This window comes from Anthonomus grandis, chromosome 11, assembly GCF_022605725.1.
Source record: "Anthonomus grandis grandis chromosome 11, icAntGran1.3, whole genome shotgun sequence".
NCBI lineage: Eukaryota > Metazoa > Arthropoda > Insecta > Coleoptera > Curculionidae > Anthonomus > Anthonomus grandis.
In genome coordinates this window covers 8,444,958-8,465,347 of record NC_065556.1, presented here as the reverse complement: position 1 = coordinate 8,465,347, position 20,390 = coordinate 8,444,958, and the positions used below count along the sequence as shown (strand labels likewise).

The window sequence follows — 20,390 nt, the reverse complement described above, 5'->3', positions numbered from 1 at the left end:
CCGGATGCTAGGGCACTACATGCTACTATTTCTAATGATTTAATTACCATTAAATCGTGGTGCGATTCTAATCTTCTGTGCCTAAATGTCTCAAAAACTAAAGTCTTATCATATAAAACTACTATTCAAGCCTTTGTACTTAACAACACCAGTTTGGACGTTGAATCTGTGAAGTTCTTGGGACTTAATGTTGACTACTCCCTAAAATGGGACTTGCATATTGATGCCTTATATAAAAAGTTAAGTTCAGCATGTTTTGCCTTAAGATCAGTTTCCAGGGAATTAAGTTTTCAAACATCAAGAACAGTTTATTATGCCCTTTTTGAGTCACATCTACGTTACGCACTTCCATTCTGGGGCACATGCCGTGTGACTCAATTTGAGCGCATCTTTAAACTCCAAAAGAGAGCAGTTCGGTATCTGCTTGGACTTAATAGCAGAGCTCACTGTCAAGAAATCTTTAAAAAATACAAGATACTTACTCTTCCCTCTTTATTCATATTGGAATCTATTTGCTTAGTACGCAAACATAAGTCAGAAATGCCAAGTAGGCCGTCTCACAATTATTCACTTCGCAACGCAGTGCATGATCTTCATCTGCAAACTCCTTGGTCCGAGTTAGTAAAAAGCTCTATTCTATACAGAGCCAAAAAGATGCATAATTTTTGCCTTTGGAAATTAAATCAATTACTTCTTTTCCTCGATTTCATAATGCTTTGAAGGCCTACTTTCTGGAAAAAGCCTTGTACGCAGTGGAGGATTTTTTTCTAAGATAACTTTTTGGGTATCACACACACACTGGCTCTTTTTATGTCTTAAAATAGAAAATATATTACTTTTTTTGTCTTTAATAAATGAATTGCACTTTCATTTTGTATTTAATTAATTTACTGTTATTGTCCATTGTGTTTATTTTTATTGACATTTTAAACATTATGATGTATATTGACCAGGTACATTGTTTTTGTACAGTTTTGCATGTATTTATTTTGTTTGTATATTTATTTTTATTTTGTGTGTTTTTATATGTTTTTTTTTTATTAGGTTTGTCTACACAATTTTGTAATTTTTTGACAATATAGCATATGATTTGATTGATTGCTTTTGTGATGTTACTGGCAATAAGAGATATTATATTGAGACTAGAAATTCGGCTATTGATAGGTCTTTCAGCTGGAGAATACCTATAGTTTGGCCAGGAACATAAAATTTATCTGACCGGAGCGCCTCATTGGCTTCTCCAAGACCATTCACTGGTAATCTTCGTTAAGCACGACGGCTCCATCAGAAAACTTATGTGGGCAACAGCCTTTTGTCTACCCATTGCCGTAATTCAATTTAAAGCGACTGAAATAAAGGACCTGGAACTCAGTTTTATGATCTTCATCAATCGATAGAGTTATACCGATGAAATATTAGAAGAGTTATATTATATAGTTGAAATATTATTAGAGTTATAGCGATGAAACAGCTGAATGAGCAGTTGGTTCATTTTCGACCACTTTTAGGTTCGTAGCACAAAACTTTTAACTGCGCCTGTTAAATGCAGAAAATACTAAATTGATTAAAAAATAATTTTATTTAAGAGTGGACAATAGGTATGTTTAAGCTTTCAACGTAATTATAATTTTGATAATAAATTCAAACTTCTTTCAATATGTTCAATAACGTTAGCTTAATTACGCTGCGGTAAAAATATCATTTGATTTTTGGTTTACTAATACTTTCGAAATTGGGATATCCTGTTTATCTAACCGATCCCAAGTAAAGTGCATATTTCCTAAAATCTATAATAAAGGACGTATGAAAACAACGAAAACATTAAATAAATACAGTTTATTACTTTATTAACCACAGATTTGCTCACCACTCAAATAAAACTTTACAATTTGCAACTACTGCTTGGTATGGTTAAAGTACATGAAAACGTAAATAACAGAAAGTTATTGCCACATTTCCAATGAAAAAAGATAATAGAATTAGATTATTTTCAATACTTTTATTTAACAGAACAGTATATATTTTCCCACCTTTTGTGTTTAAAAATAGTATAGATTATGGGACAACAATCTGCAAAATACCCCATTCTTTCCAATTTCTATAAGTGTTTATAGGATTTCAGAAACTTAAGTTGTGTACATATTTAAAGATTTTTATAAAAAAAAAACAATAACAAATATTTTTTATACAAACTCCTTAAAAAATCTGCTATATATCCTATTAAATACGGTCGAAATTAACAACTTTTATCTTTAAATATTTGTTTTTTTTTTAAATAATCTTATAGCATATCTTGATTTTTATTAACTTATTTTAAGTTCTCCTGTATATGATGAGTATTATGCAGACTTTAAGTTTATCCGAAATCAGGTGTCCTGGGTTATGATGGAAAAATAACAGCAGTCCACTATTTATCAAAGACAATTTGTTATAATAATGGTTAGTTTTTAGTTTGGTTCTGGCTTTTTAAAACAACTAAAGTCAAGGTAGTCATAATAAACCACTAAAAAAGGGTAACAAAGAAAACGGATACAATAGAATAACAACGAAATCATTACACATGGATATATACAAGCTAGTAGCAGCTACTGAACTGCTGGGCCATTATTCAGCAAATAATAATGTCAGTTATACATCTCAAAACAACCATTCACAAAATCACCCAGCTATTTACTTTTAAGCTTTATACTCCAGTCTATATTGATTACCACTCAGCATCTCCATTTGCCTTCTGGAACACATAATCAACAGTATTTAAATTCATGATGCCGTCTTTCAAATAAAACTTCCACTTATTCCTGTTTCTAATAATTTTATCATACTGACAAACTACAATGTTATCAGTATCAAAGAGGTCTGTAGGATCTTCATCTGAGACATCATCTTCAGAATTGAGAGGTTCCTCTTCTCCTCCTTCATCAATTCCATCACCTTCATCACGCTCCTCTTCATCTTTATCATCGTCCAAATCATCAAGATCGTCTTGCTCATCATCTGAGCCCTCAGATCCTTCATCCGAAGTATCCATGGAACCATCTACTTGATGAAAAGAACTATGAAAAGCTGAGGCACTGTTTAAAAAGGAAGGTAGTTCAGGTTTTCTAGAAGATTCTGTAAAATAAGTATTTTCCTAAAAGGTTTTATAAATCTATCTTAATACTTACTCTTTTTAGTACTTCTACTGGATAGGGCAACTTCAATTTTTACATGGTTATCACCACTATCATCTTGGAAAGTACCATCAAGCTGTACAGGTCCAGTTCTGCTAATTACTGTAGTCTGCTGTTGGCTATTGAAAGCAGCATTAACGTGCTGCTGTAAAAGTGAAGAGGCTATTGCTGGGGGAAGACCCATAGTAGCAGTGATAACTGGGCCAGTGAGAACTTTCTGGAGTTGATTACCTTGCAGAGCAGTTGCTGGCACCTATTGTTTTAAGATTTTAAATTAATAAATTATTAATTAAAAACATAGAAATAAATTATGCAATAAATAAAGATTTGGCAACAAAAGAAATAGGCAATTAAATATTTTGTGAAATCGCCTCCGGAAATATCTAGATGAAATATATTGCTAAACCGAATCACGAATTCTCATAATTTGCATGTTGTAATATTCTATTTTACTTTAATCAATAATTGCAATAATAATGGCGAAAAAAGATTTAACACATAGAGTTTCATGAAGACCTGATTAATTTAGATATAATTAATAAGTTAGTTAAGCAACTTAAAGTGTGTAATACAAAAATTAACTATTTAATTTATTTTACAGTATGTGTTTCGCAACTTAAACGCAAATACGCCACGCTTTTAAACATTAACTATGAGTCATCTGTGAATTTAGTTATCTTATTCAGGGCGTTTCAAGAAGAATGGTGGATATTTTGGTATGTTGTAGTATCCTTAATTCTGAATCAAAAAGTTCATGTAAACATGTATCGTAAACTCAATAGTTTAGAGTTTAAAAAATATGGTCCACGATTTCCGAACAGACGATTATACTGAGTCCAAGAGTATTTACTCGTATCTTCGCCATACTGGATGAATTAGAACAGATCCTTGAATCGGTGGAACCTGATCCTAATATGAGTACACGGAGAATTGCTGTACGCACCGGTGTTCCTCACGTAAAGGTATAGCGAATATGACATAAGCAAGGTTTGCATCCATTTCATGTACAACGGGTACAACACAGGTGTTGTAGGGTTCCAGGGAACCCAATGAACTCGCTGGTAGATTGGATTTTTGTCATTGGATAAATGGTCCCTATCAATTACTTTCATTAATACTATTGTCTAATGAATCAACCTTCACTCACGACGGTATTAACAACACCCATAACTGGCATCGGTGGTCTTAGCGAAACACGTGTCGAGATTAGAAATAAAGAGTTTTGGTTAGTGGTAAAACTGTCTCGTAATTTGAGCATCACACCAAAGGTTCCAACCGAAGGATTAACAACACAAGAAGTAACAACAAAGCTAGATTAAAGTGTAAATCATAAAGAATATAATGCTAATCATTAAAAAATTCCCTTAAAGTATTGTAAGCTTTACGGGCGAGAATTTCCTTTGTATTTATATGTAGACTTTTTTTAATCTTAAGTTTTCTTATTTCTAGTGGAAGATTATTAAATAACTTTTTACCTCCATATACAATAGAGCCCCTTATAAGTTCAGTAGTCGCAGCAGGTAAGTCAGTGTATCCCATCAATACTATGTCCCTTGGGAGTATTCTAAATATATCTCTCATGTAGATATTAAACAATTGTGTGCTTAGTGGTGATCCCTGTAAAAGTCATTTTGTGCTATTCTTTGATTTGTTAGGTTGTCCTCATGATCCCGTGTTATTATTTTTCCATTCTCTAGTATCTTAAAGGTTATGTTGCACATTTTTTCTGGGATGCCGCCTTTACGTCCAAGAAACTGGAGTTATTACAATGTCCTAGGTTTATGTACGATGTGAGGTAAGCTAGGTTGTCTGGCAAGCCCATCTTTTTCCTAAAGGCTGTTTGCAATGGTGTGAATCTTTTCTGATTTTCCATTTGCCATTCAAGTCTGTTTCTCATCATTATTTCCATTGTTTTAAGGATACAAGATGTCAAGGTAATGGGTCTATAGCTGGAGAGGAATTTCGGATCTTTTCCTGGTTTACAGATTAGGATTATCAGGTATTCCTTAAGTTTTCCAGGAATTTCATCTTTTAGAATTTGGTTGGATATGTCTAGGATGTTTTTTTTATGCTTAGAGGTAGTTCTTTAATCATCGAGCCCAAGTGCAGTCTTTATTGTCCTTAATAGCATTGTACATTTCATGGATGGTGAAGGGAACATGTTGGGAAGATTTTTGAATTTGAAAAAATGGGTTGATGAATTCATTTCCGATTTCCCAACTTGGCTTATGGATTCCTTTGTTGCTGTATTTTCCTGAGAATTTTCTTATCTTGTTCCATATTTCTGTAGCGTTAGAATATCCATTCACATGCTAAGGCAATATCTTTGGTGGTCATTGTTAAATCTAGTGGGCTGTATGGGGGTTATTCTTATTGTAGGTCCATTATTAAGGATAGTATACTCATTTTCTAATAAAAAAATTTGGTTTCCATTTCCATTGATTTTGTTACTGCTCCACAATAGATGATGGGAATTGAACTCACCCATTAATATTGTTTGCCAAATTATTGTGCAATTGCTTCTAAGTGACTTTTGACATTTGGTGCTGAAATTGGTACCTGTTTTGGAATGTAGACTGTAAAAATGTTTAATTGTCCTATATTATCATCTACTGTTGAAGTAAATTTGATTTTCCTGTATTCAATGTTTCTTTTTCTTAGTATTGCGAAACCCCCAAACCCATCTGCCCTGTCTTGTCTTATTATGATATAATTTTGTATGTATAAGTTAAGTTGTGGTTTTAACCATGTTTCATTAATAAGCCCTATGTCCGGGTTATTTTCGGCTAGTAGATTTATTAAGTTTGTTGTTATTGAGTGTATATTCCATTGCAAAATTTTCATATTGGATTTGTTTGTGATCTTGGGGGTAGGTTGTGTTTAATTGTTTTTGTAATAACCCATTTGTGTGTGTTTTTTTTCTATTTATTTTTGTTCTAGCAATACTTTTATTGTAGATTTATTTACTTTTCTTTTTTTTTTGTTTAGTTTTTTTAGAAACCCAAGTCTGTCTCCATGGCGTCCTCTGCCATGAAAATTGATAGGGTTTCATATATTTTTTTCCTTGTGTTATTTCGTTAATATAATTTCAGTTTCTATTCTTGTACATTTTGTTAGTATATCTATTACACTATCAAGCTTGTTTGTGTTGACCTGATTATTGGTTTGAGTGTTTTAATTTTGATGTCTAAAATGAAGTATCGGTCTTTGTGATTGTGATGATGTAGCTTGGTTGTAATCATTTTGGGTGTTTTCAGAGATAGCTACTTCTCTGCTGTTCGGGCTGTTGAGGGTATTGTTGTGTAGCCCTTTGTTTGGCTCCTTACTTCGGTTAGGATCCTTTTTTTTTATTGGTTTATGCAATACATGTGAGTAAGATCTTTTGTGCTTTGCCTCTTGTCTTTGTGCGGTTGCTTCGCTTTTGCAAAACTGGTATAATATTTGGTTCATTTCTATTTGACAATAGTGGTGGGAAATCTGTTGTATGTGGGATGTAATTGTCTTTATTTGCCTGCGGGCATAGTTGGGCGGAATCATAAAAAAATATATTTGGGAATGTCATTTGTCTTTTAATCTCTTTTTGTCCGATGTGTTCAGGGCATAATAGACATTGTTTTGCAGAATAGACATTTTCTGGGTGGTTTTCCTCCATGATTTCTGAGCATTTTTGGCATCTTACTTCTGCATTGGGCTTCTGTGTGTCCATACCGAAGGCAATTATAGCATTGGGTTACCAGGGATATTTTACTACACATTTTTTTATGAATTCGTTTCTAGTAACTTATTTGCTGTTTTAATGCATGAAAAGTTTATGCCCATTTTATTTCTACCCTTAATTTTTATCTCATTAATATGATCAACGTTAAGGTTACATATTTCTTTAGCTATCTTTAAATAGGAATATTTGCCTATATTTTCATCTTCAGTATTAGGTTTTACTACAATAGTAAAAGGCGATGTATTATGATGCCTTAGGAATCTTGGTTGACTTTTTTTAGAAATCTTTTGACCGTTTGGATTCTTCTACAAATATTTCAGATTCAAATATTTGAGAAAAATTAATTTCGGCGTTTGTTTTATATCTAAATGCTTCATTATATCATACTATACAAAAAAGAATCTCATAATATTTGACTACCAAATTAGTGATGTTTTCCTAATAAGAAAATCTGAAATTTCTGATCTGGGTATAGTGTTTGACGGGGAACTCACTTGTATACCGCACGTTGAGAATGTTGCCTCTGATGCCTCAAGGATGTTAGGATTTGTCTCAGGTATGTATGTGAGTATGGCAACAACAAAATTGATTGCTGGAACAATTCCTTCTGGAACAATTATCTTTTCATGTACCCCGACTGGAAGCAAGGTATAACAAGGTTTCATTATGTCCAAAAATTTTAATCTCATCTCGGATGAGGGTGACATAAACAATTAAATCCCCCTATATTTGTCACCTAATTCTTGTTCCGTGCGCTGGCTGGAGGCTTGACTAGGATTTGTTTGTTGGTTTGGAAAGTTAAAGCAATAGAGCAACATACATACGTCATTGAAAGAACAGGGACCTATCTGAAATATCTTAAAGGCAAAAAAAATCTGTAACTTGATGTTGTTTAATCTGCCTGAAAATACTGAACAAAATGACTTGGATAAAGCTTAAAATCTTATGTTCAGTGTGATTTGGTGTGATTGACGTGCCAATTAATATATTGAGTGCATCAAGAATTGGCAAATGTAATAAAAATGGTCACCGTTCCCTGCGTATTATACTTAGTTATTATATTGAGTCAAACTTAACATCAGAACAACGGGTTGAACTTAATAATTTAAAAAGGTACTAGCGGCAAAGGCAACAAACTCGTGAGAAAGACCTCTTCTTGAAATATGTTAACGGTGTTCCTAAAATAATTTCAAAAACCTGAGTTTTCCTACTGCGAAACTGCTAGTATTTGCATCGGAGTTGTTTGTGTACTTCTAGAATGTTGGGAGTCTGGGTACTAAGCTTCAGCTGCTCTTTGAGAATCTGTCTTACTCCCAATACCATGTTATGTGATATTAATGAAACATGGTTATCCTCCAATTTTACAGACTGTTAACTTCAGTTGGTAGACTATGTTGACTTTAGTAAATGCCTTGAGGCAGTAGCATAAGAGTATTCATCACCTAATGAAGTACAGTCGATCAGTAGTCAGTACCTGAGTACTGTTATTTATGTGATCATATTAACTTTTTTTAAACAAATGCGAAAGTAAATGAGAGCAACTCTATTATGGATCTGGTATTTCTACAGGACAGTGAAGCTGGGGATGCATTGGCAGACATTCCTTTGTTGAAAAAAGTGCTTAACAAATACATAACAAGAGGCTTGTTCAGTGACTATGAGCACTTTTCTAAGCTTAGAGCTGATTGTAAGGCATTGAAAAAAGAGTACCACCGAAATTATGTAACACATATCTTCACTTAGAGATAATGTTAACATTTTATGGAAATATGTGAACATGGAAAAAACGAATGCTGGCATTTCTCCTGAGATGTTTGATAATGAAAATAGGACTCCCTCTGGGAAGGAAATTGTTAATCTCTTTGCAGAATTTAGAATTCTTTTCACAAATGTATACTGATAAACTCTATGACGATCCGCTGATATAAATTTTTTACAGAGTTCCATTAACTTGTCTGGCCATAGAATCTCTATATCCATGATTTATGAGAAACACGTATCCATGGACGTAAATAAGGGACCTGGTCCTGATGGCATTCGTTTTATTCTTATCAAACAATGTGCTTTTATACTTGCCCGGCCGCTTTTCATAATTTTCAATATGCCACTTAATAGTGAAGTTTTTCCAAAAGTTTCGAAATCAGGTTTTATCACACCCATCTTCAAGTCAGGGGACAGGTCGCAATTATGTAGTTGGTAGTTAGGTTGGTCTATTTGATTTAATTATAATTCTCAGATTTATAAACATTTTATAATGGGCTGGCTTATGTATAAATAAATAAATAGATTTATCTTTTTATATTTAGTGATTGATCTTATCAAAAGGAAATTGATAAGATCAATCACTGTTCTTTTAAATAAACTGGTGCAGTTTGGTTTCTCAAAAAACCTTTTAATTTATTGAAATCTTATTTATCAGACTGAAATTTACAGACAGACTTTTATTTATTGACGTATGCTGACGAATACTGGCAGTAAACTTATGAAATTGCTTTCTCATGAGCACGAGTTTTAATGGGGTAAATAAAAAACATAAACAAAACATAGTATAAGGTATGTTTTAGTGTAGTAATGAAGTTGTAGTGTAGCTCTTTTTTATTCATGTTTAAATTTTATATGGTATGACAGATGTGATATTTTCAAAAAAAAGTGTAACTATTGCAAAAAAAAGTAACTGACCCTCTCAGTGTATAAAGTGTAAGGCACTACCATCCAAGTGTGCTGGCCGAGTGGGAAGCAGGAATTATGACGGAAACTCGTGTGTTGTCAACACCCTAAGAAAAGCTGAGTTTAACCAACCAAAACAAAGGAAAAAAAGAACTCCTTAAATTTGCCGATGAAAATAAAATGAAAACCATCAATAAACAGTCGTTCCAACAATATCTCTCCCCATTTGAGTGAAAAATTGAGAAAAAAATGTTCTGACCTAGAGAGCTGTAAACAATTTTTGTCGGATTTATTCGATGAATTAAAAGGCATTTGATGACGTTATGAGCCAGGCCAGGGAATGAAGGAAAGAAAACGTCATGCTGAAGAAAAAGACACAAACTTTGAAAATTAAGTGTGACGAATTGGAAGTAAAAGAGAGCGCTGATAACGTTATAATTGAAGGGGTGCCTAAGAGACCAGATGAAAACACAAGTACTGCAGTGCACAATAGTTATTTATGTAACAAGTATGTTAAATGATCTTTTTTTATGAATGGGAAATTTGTCGACGGCTCATGCAACAATTCCCATGAATGTGCGACCTAGTTTATAAACCAACAGACAAAAACAATAAAATATATTTAAACAATGATTTACCCATTAACAAAAGAAACTTATTTAAAAAGGTAAGGGACTTCAGAAAAGAAAAAACTTTAAATCATCTTTTTGTATGAATTGAGTTATCTATTTAGTTAAAACAAGCAATAGTTCTGCCTGTGTATAAAAAGATTGATAGTAAACTTTTTGAAAATTATCTCCTGATTAGCCTCATTCATTCCTTTTCGACGATATTTGAGACGGCTGTTTGTTGTACCATTGTAATTTTTTTTGTGCAGCATGGCCTTGAGTTTCTCAAGGGTAGATCAATAGATTAAGCTATCTAAAGGGAATATATAGTAACTTAGAATAACAAAATAAAACTTTGGGGGCATTTTTGGACTGATCCAAGGCGTTTGATACCATACATCAAAACCTTCTCTTGAATAAGTTGGAGATATATGGGATCTTAAACACTTGACCTTTTGACATTTTTGTTAATAAAAGATATTTTTTTTTAATTTAATTATGACCAACCCTATCAAAGGCCTTTGAGAAGCCTGTATACACACTATCGACCTGTACAGACGCTCTCAAAAGCACCAATCAAATCATAGTGCTAAGTCAACAGGTTAGTCACCATAGATCTACCTTAAGAAAAACCATACTGATGACCACTAAGCAATCGCCTACAGTGCCATGAAACAGAGAAAACAACCTGTCAAACAGCTTAGGAACTACAGACTGAATACACACACCTCTATATCGTTCTATCTTAGCATCCAATAATCAGGAAATTTGCCTGATGTCAAGCAAAGATTGAAAATGTGATCAAGAGGCTTACTTAGAGTACGCACACAGTTTTAAAAAAAACAGATGGGATACTATCAGGGCCAAAAGAATTTTTGTTAGAAAGGCCGAAAATTTAATCAAATATGTCCAATAAAGAAAAAGAGATGCGATTTAAATCCAGACTGTAATCAAACTTATAGTCAGGAGCCTTACTGATAGGTTGCCTGTATGTAATTTTAAAATATCTAGCAAATAGGTTTACAATATTTTGACCATTACCGTGTTGTATAATTTTTAGTTGCGGTTATTAATTCTCAGTAATTCTAGACACAACTAATTTATTGTATTTTTTAAATATACCGGAAACAATATGCAGATGGTGGAGTAGTGAATTTTCAAGTGGATTTTTCCCAGAAAAAAAAACAAACAAATTTATTTTGTCATTTATACATTTTAACCGTACCTGGAATTATAAACCCAACCTAACTTTTATGAAAACCACACTTAAAAAGAGAAAAAAATGAGTAAAGATGATTATAAAAAGTGAAATTCAATTGCTTTTGAGCAAGCAGAATCTGAGCACAGGACCATGCCTCCAGGATGAACTCATGACTGTCACTTCTGGCTCTAAAAATATAATTGGACAATGCCTATCAACAGCCATTTACTGTGGAGGGCAAACTAAGGGTCATGTAGAGTTCAGAATGGCGGACAAGCAACTGAAAAATGTCCTTGTGTATGGGGATACGAGTGCCGGGGGTTTTTCTACTATACTTTGAGATCTTCTAGCCTCAACTCATCAAGCGTCTGGATATATCCGTTCCGGGTCTACATTTAAACATTTATGTGAGCAGGTATTTCCTTCAGTTGTTAACTTGTCATCTGTAGATAATTTTATTTTATGCTTAGATTTAAATGTTACATTGTCTACTTATACCGGGCTAAAAAGTTTACTATCAATTGGCAAATTTACGAATGTTATTCTGTATATTAAATGTGGTAGTAGATTTAACAATAAGAATAAGTACTCTAAAATAATTAGTTTTATAAGTTCATTTGTACTAAACTCAAGATTGTCTGATTGTCTGTGACACAAAATCAAACTAAGGTCTATAAATTGCATTAATACTATTATGTCTGATAGCGCCATAGTAATGAACTTGCCTGAAAAAACTTCAAAAGATTTGAACAAAAAAAAAATTTATATACAGAAGCTAATAGAAATACCACCATAGCTCTTTTAAACATTCTGTACGACCCAAAATTGATGAACTATTTATATTTCTGGAATCACTTAATTTTCCTGGTATTGTGACTTTGGTTGAGCATTGATTACGACCCCTTGAACCTTTGTATATGACAAATTATGTAGTAGTAGCTAGATTTGATAGACACATTTGATAAACAATTCATGGTGGTACTTTATTATGGTGGAACAATCTTTACGTAATAGACTTAAAAGTGAAAAAATTTACAGCTTTAATTTTTTGTTACAGGACAAAGTGTTTGAATTTTCTGTTGTGTTTTTTGAAATAATTAAGGTTTATGTAACTTGTATTTATAGGTCACCATCCACAGATTAGAAATCCACATGTTAAGAGATTTTTTAGAGTCTAGAAGTTTTGTTGAGTCAATTCTCAGTTAATTCAACAATATTATTAACAGAAGACAGAAGACAATATTGATTACTCAAATAAGTTGTGTCTCCTAATGTGCAATCATTAACTAATTTGTTAAATTCTTTTAATTTGTTTATGCATGTTGATGAGCCTACTAGATTCTCTGCTTTTTCTTGTTTGAGTTCTAGATAATGTATGTACGTGTTTTGATAGTGAAAGTATGAAATGCAATACGGTAAATGTTGGATTATCAGATCATGAGGCTGTTGTTGCATTATTGCCACTTAAACATTATGGTCAAGATAAACTTCAAAAAAAAGTAGGTCATATATTTTCCAAAAGAAATTTTGAAAGATTCAGTTTAATTTCTTTGGAGACCCATTGGGAAAATGCTCTAAGCTTTGATAATCCACTTCAGGAATTCCACAATACTCTATGTGTATTATTTAATGATTCTTTTCCCATAACAGTTATGAAAAATAAAGAAAAGAAACCTTGAATTACAAGAGGTATAGAATCATCCAGTAAAAATATGAAGGCATTACATTATATAAGAAAGTATTTCTCTCAAAATGTAAAGTTTATATCATTTTATAATAAATATTGGAAAAGTTATAGGAAAGTCATAAAATCTGCCAAATATACTACTATCAACAGAGTATTTTAAATCCAAAAAATAGATCAAAGGAGTCCTGGAGAATAGTCAACAAATTAAGAGGCCAAACCAACTCATCATCAGAGACTTCAATCCTTGATGCTAGCCAGATAAATGAGTTCTACTGCAATATTGGACTTAACATAAATTATGATGCTTGCACTGATCATGTGGAGTTTCGGGAATACTTGGATCATTTGTCTGTTTCAGATGCTTTCTTTTTTTCATCATTAGAAATTCAAGAATTATTTGGACAAATGAAAAATAAAAATTCTTCTGGGTATGATGATATCTCATTGAGAGTGCTGTTAGCTATCCCAGACACAGCTTTGGAGGTCTTGGCCGAAGCTATTAATTCTTCATTTTTAACAGGTACCTTCCCTTCTTGTTAAAAAAAGCTTGTGTTATCCCTTTATACAAAGGTGAAGATGCAAATAATCGTTCAAGCTTTCAACCAATATATAAAAATAGGGTCCTTTCATTTTTAAATATTATAATTGTACATTATAAGCTTTCAACAAATATACAAAAATAGGGTCCTTTCATTTTTAAATATTATAAGTGTACAGCAGTTTGGCTTTCAGGCATCCCTAAGCATGACTGATGGTATTTTCAATTTTGTGGAAAAAAAAGTTATATCTTAGACTAAACAATGGTGATTGTGCTGCTGCAGTTTTCTGTGACTTGTCTATAGCCTTTGACTGTGTCAGCCACAGTATACTGTTGAGTAAATTGGAGGCTTATGGATTCAGGGCAATGGTCTTGGAGTGGTTCCACTCATATTTGATGGGAAGAGTGCAGACCGTTAACTTTCAGGATCAAAGCTCCAATGAAATGAAAACTAGCACAGGTATCCCTCAAGAATCAGTTTTGGGACCTCTCTTATTCTTGATCTATGTTAATGATTTGCCTCATATTTCAATAAATGGTCATTTTACCATCTTTGCAGATGATACCACCATTCTGTGGCAAAATAAGAATGATGTCTTTTTAAATAATAATATAGTATTGTCTGCTAATCTGAAGATTCTGGGTTAAAATTTGAAAATCATGTAAGCACATTATGTAACAAAATTTCCTCTGGCTGTTATGTTCTTCGTCTCCTTGTGAATAATTTAAACAGCTCGGTGGCTAGAGCTGCTAGCATGTTCTCAGTATGTCTTTAACAAGGTATTTATGTTGCAAAAGAGGGCTATTAGATGTTTATTTAGGGTCGGTCCTCGAGAGACTTGTCGTCTCTTATTTGATAGACATAAATTCTTACTTTGTACTGTATTTTTATTTTGGAAACAGTCTGCCTGATTTTTAAAAGACATAATGGTGAACTCTCAGGTAAACTAAATGTGGATAATATAGGTTATAATACCCGGCATGCCTCTTTTATCAGATTGCCAATCCCCTGGTCTGAACAAGTCAAAAAATCAGTGGTGTATAATGGAAAGAAAATGTTCAATCATCTACCCTTGTCATCCATACACCAAAGTAACAACAGCTTGGAATTCAGGCGCTCTACCAAAGCTTTTTTGTTAAAAAAGAGCAACTATAGCCTCACAGAATACTTTTCTGAAGTATATATTTGTAAGTACGCGAGTGCGAAATTAATTATGTAAAATATGCCATATGTAGCTCAGTGTATAAGCTTCATAATAGTTGCTCAGTGTATAAGCTTCAACTTGAGCTTGCCTTTTTTGGTGCTCTGATTGTAAGAGGGAAAACTTGGCTCTGATCCAGAGGGGACATGGTTCTTATGCACAAAGGGGAGGCAACGTTTTAACCAAGAGCAAAGACTCTATTATGAAAGCTAATGAAGTAGAAATAACATATTGAAAATGAAAATAAAATTGCTTAACACTGAAATTACAGAGAAAAATACCCTGCTAAGGAAAAACAATAGCCTACTCAACCAGAAAATTGATACACTGATACAGGAGCTGAATACTTTAAAAGAGCAGGCCTCTACACTTTCCATTCCCAAAAGTAACTTGCCACCGGCAGTGGATACATTAGAGAACTTCTTTTTAGAATATCAAGAAAGGGAGAATCGTATGAAGAACATTATAATATTTAATTGTCCGGAAACAATAACCAATCCCAAGGATATTGCCACCCAGGTCATAGAACAATGCACTGAAGCTAGAGAGGCAGACATCCAATCTTTTTGCTTAGAAAAAATAAAAAATAACAGAAACAGGCCCATTAAAGTAATTTGTAAGTCTCATGATCTTGTTATGAGCATTTTGCATAATGCCAGGAAACTGAGACAAAACTCTCAACTGAATTAATGGCTAAGGGTAATAGCCTGGTAATTAGCCAAGACAGAACTCCACAGCAGATTGAGTATTACAGAGGGCTTAAGCAGGTTTTGAAGGATCAATTAGAGGGAGGCGAAATAAACTTGAAAATCATACACCGAGATAGAATATTAGCATTATTTACCAGAATGTCAGAGGTCTGAACTCTGACAATGGTGAATCTATGTGAAAATAAGCTGATGGCCATAACTGCAACTATGATCACAGCCTCTTGGGGGGTAAAAACCATCAGCTTTGAAGCTTAAATACTTTAAAAATTTACGTTGTACATACTCGAGCATGTCAATACGTACCTTATAGTTAGGGAACCATATCATTGCAGCATAAAGCAATTTAGATTTTATCAAGCTATTATATAAAGCAATAAGGCTTTCCAAATTCAGAAAATCTTTTGTGGACCTAATGATAAAACCAAGAGTTGTTAATGATGCTTTTACAACTTCATCTATGTGTTTACTGAATGTGAATCTGTTGTCATTTTCCACCCCCAAGTCCCTGGTAGAGCTAACTCGTTCAAGAGCAAAATTACTCAGGTTTTAGTTAAAATTAAATTCATTGTGAAGGTTGGAGATTGATGTAATTTTGCACTTTTTAATATTAAGAGGCAGTTTATTTATTGAGCACCAGGATGATAAGTTGTCTATGCAGTTGGACGCAGTGGTTGTTGTTTTCTATAGTGCAAAATACAATGTTAAACTGGATGTGATGTCATTAAGAAAAATTAAGGAGGCAAGGTTACTCCCTTAAGGAGCACCACTCAGAGATGGATATGAATTGGACTTATATCCACCAAATTCAACATATTGCGATCGATCATTCCAGTAGGAGATAAAGAATTCGAGAAGATCATAATAAAATCCCATCAGACATTTTTTCGATAATCAGACCATGGTCCAATCTGTCAAAAGCCTTCGAAAAATCAGCATAAAAAACATCTAGTTGTCTTCTCTTTCCAATAGCCTTGTATGCCTTTTGTAAAAAGCATGAGGGATTAGTTACTGTAGACCTTCTAGAGAAGAAACCATGCTGCTTAATAGATATTTGATTCTTTAATAAGTGAAATAGTTTAGTTCATTATATATAAACAGTTCAAAGACCTTTGAAAAGTTGCTTAAGATGGCCACTGGTCTATAGTTTTCTATATTGTTTGTAGGACCACCCTTGTGTAAAGGAGAGATTCTTGCAATCTTTCAAATGTCCGGAAAAGTACATGATTTAATTGCCAATTTAAAAATATGACAGAGAGGAGTTGCAAAGCATTGTGCGCAATCTCAAAGAATGAAAGAGGGTATCTCATCATGGCCAGCTGTATATTTGTTCTTCATCTTTTTAAGTGCAATACTCACTTCCTGTTCTGTGAAGGGATTAATTCTTATGTTTTGATAGGCTGCATTATTAAGATATTCGTATTTTAGGTTTGGGGCACAGGACTTTACATATACTCCCCGAAAAAAGAAAGCAAAAGCATCAACTATATTTTGAGGTGTCTCAGCTAAACTTTGGCATAGCGTCATTGAGCCGGGTATGCGAGAAATATTTCTTTTTTGGCTAATATATTTCCAAAACTGTTTAGCATCATTCTTCAATGATGACTCAGTTTGTTTTAAATAGGTTCCATAGGCAGCAGCAATCTTACCCTTAATAATCTTTCTATGCTTGGAGTATGCTATATGATCAGTATGAAATTTATATTTTTTGTACCTTTCATGAGCTTGTTTTTTTTTTAAATCTCTAATAATTTCCACTGTATACCAGCTAGGATATCTAACTTTATATTTCTTAGGTTTATGAAGAGGTACTGTTTGATCTAAAGTATCATACAAGAAGTTATAGAAGAGCGCAACTGATAGATGAGATCAGTAATGGAGTTATCAGTAATGAGTATTAAAGTTATAATCTCTACTGCATGGATTTGGTTCAAAGTTCAAGTTTGAGGAATTCTTAAGTGAAAAAGAGATACTAATAGTTGGTTGATGCCTGTCCTCAGGGACAAGAGGTAGATCTTTTTTACCGACCTCACATTCAAAATTGGAGGTAACAAGATCTAATAGATTATTGTAATAATTTTTAATGGCTCTAAGCTACTTTAAACCACATAAGGCCATAAAGTCATTTAATTTATTAAATTGTGAATTAGATGTAATATTGAAGTCCTCTATGAAAATGGTGTTATTATCTTGAATGGGTTGAAAAGAAGAAAAAAAAATCTAATAGAGTTTGGTAGATAGTTGGAGGCGAGTTTGGTTAAATGTAAATTACAAAAATATTACTAGTATACTACTTTATTAAATATTAAAAGCCTACAGCCTAATATATCAACCTCAGCCAATAGTTGTTTCAGATCCTGAAGTTCGACCCTGGTCGATGGTATCTGCCTAGTTTGTTTAATTTTGTTAGTTGATTGTATTTTTTTTGTTACCATACAATTATGAATAAAATTGTCTTTTGTATTGGGATTTTCCTGTTGGACAAAAAATGAATAGTTTTGGTTTGGTTTAAATGGGTTAAGTACAAAAAGAGTAGTGATTTTTTTCCTGTATTCCCATATACTCAAAGCACTGTGAGTCGGTCCAATTTTCAAAATATGGACTCTACAAATTATAGAGATATCATATTAGATGTAATGCTGCCTTATGCTCGTAGAAACATGCCACCAAATTTTTTCAACAGCATAATAATCTGAAACATACATCCAAGCTTCCTCAGCAGTCTTTCAGCAAGGAAGATATCTGAAGGAAAGGAAGTTTTAGAGTGGCCTATAAAATTGTGTCATTATCTTGTTAAGCTTATAAAAGCGTAACAAAATAATCACATATTTAACAAAATTAAATTAAATTAACTGCAATATACCTACTAACTATAACTTACACATGGCTCTTGATCCCAAGAGTAATGATCCACCAAGATATTGACAATCACATGAACCAGAGAGAAATTCGATTAAATGTATCGCATATTGTATATAGCGGCGATGTCAACAGGATGTTAGTATGAGGCCTTGGCAGAGAGAATGTTAGGGGATGTTTTTTCTAGCATTAAGCCTTGCCATCATGAAACGTACACCAGAAAGAAGTACAGGACTATCAATTAATCCATGCAGGAATTTTACAGAGAAGATCATTCTTCTGAGATGTAATGGATGTAAATTGGATGGTTCCAATAGTTGTCGATGATCAAACCCTTTAACTGGATATATGCCATCCTGCCTGAAGACCAAAAACTTAGCAAATTTACTCTTCCAAAGTAAAACTTTGAGAACTTCTATGAACCCAAGCCTTCTCAGAGCTGACTTGACTTTGTTGTTGAAGTGTGGAACGAATGTAAATTCAGAATCAAAGGTGATACCAAGATCAGTAATTAAAATTTAAGGGTGTTTTTAATCTAGAGTAACAAACCACACAACATTTAGTCGCTTTCAAGCCTAACCTGTTAACAGTGCACCATACCTCCAATGCATTTAGGCAGTTCTGAAGAAAAACACAATCCTCCAAACCATATACATACATTTAAATATAGCTTCAAATAATCGGCAAAAGCCAGCCTATGACAAGTGACTCTATCTAGTCATTTATAAAAAAACTATACAGGAGCGGACCCAGGTTCGAGCCCTGTGGTACACCCGACGTTACGTTAAAAAGTTTCAATTTAAAACCCCCATATTCGACATATTGAGATCTACCAATCAAGTAGGAATGAAATAAATAATCTCCCTGAAAAACCAGACAGAGTTAATTTATGCAGCAAAATATAGTGCTCTATTTGATCAAAGGCTTTTTGAAAGTCGGTATAAAAAACATCAACTTGAGTATTAACATCAAGTGATTCACAGATGTGGCTAGACAGACAGGATAAGTTAGTAACACAAGATCGCCTGCTAAAAATATCCATGCTGGTCTACAGAGATGAGTTCTTTTGCGTGACTAAATAGTAACCAATTAAGGATAATTTCGAAAATTTTTGAGAAGTTACAGAGTAATGAGATTGGCCTGTAGTTTACAATTTGATCAGAGTCCCCAGCTTTTAAAATAGGTATTATTTTAGCAGTCGTCCAAATTTCAGGAATCTGTTCTGTTGACAGTATTAAGTTGAAAATGTAGGTCGGATCAGCCACGACACCAATGCAATCTTTAACCAAAAAGCTAGGTACACGTCTACACCAGATGTTAACTTATTTTTTTTAGAGTTTTTTACTAGCCAAAATAATCTGGTAAGCATCAACTTTGGAAATGTCAAAGTGGGGCACATTATCTGACGTCGACAAATGGTTAATGAAATTTGATTGTATAAATGCCTCACCAAAGAACAATGCAAAAGCATCAACTATGTCTTGTGGGTCTTTAATTACCATGTCACTGGGTAGCCTCATCATACCAGGAATCCTGGTGCCAGCCTTCTTAAAAACAATAAAAAAAACAGCATTTATTTCCAACAGGTTTGTTACTCAATTACAGGAAAGAATTTTAAAAAATTACCAAAATATGTATAAAAACGAAAAATCTAAATGCTTAACATTCTATGTACTTAAACAGACTATCCATATACATACTAGAAAGACTCTGCATCACCTATTTACTTTATACTTTCTATAATGGACCTTAAACTGTCAACTAAAATATCAAACCGTTTATGTAAATTATTATTAATACAGGGTGATTGATGGTTGATGCTACCTTAGACGTTTACGGAGAACGGAAAATAATTTTTTTTTGAAAATTTGGCAACATGGGTTTAAGCTGATGATCTAACGATTAAAAATATTTTGAGCGATGCAGCGTTGCCGCTTATACCAAAAAGTAGTAGAAACTTTGTTATTTTAAATGGAATACCCTGTATATTTTTTTATTTTCCGATCCGCTGTCACTTTATGATTGGTTCTGTA

The 20,390-nt window shown here is 33.3% G+C and overlaps 1 protein-coding gene across 1 annotated transcript in view; it reads right to left on the bottom strand.

The window, feature by feature from the left end:
- Positions 1-1,821: 1,821 nt before the first annotated feature.
- The window catches only part of LOC126741864 (transcription initiation factor IIA subunit 1-like), a 31,462-nt gene continuing 12,893 nt past the window's right edge, over positions 1,822-20,390 (bottom strand). Inside the window, exons 2-3 of the mRNA XM_050448310.1 lie at positions 3,165-3,423; positions 1,822-3,111 (exon numbers count right to left, since the gene is read on the bottom strand). Coding sequence (XP_050304267.1) covers positions 2,705-3,111; positions 3,165-3,423 — 666 coding nt within the window. The 3' untranslated portion in view covers positions 1,822-2,704. The remainder of the gene's footprint in view (positions 3,112-3,164; positions 3,424-20,390) is intronic.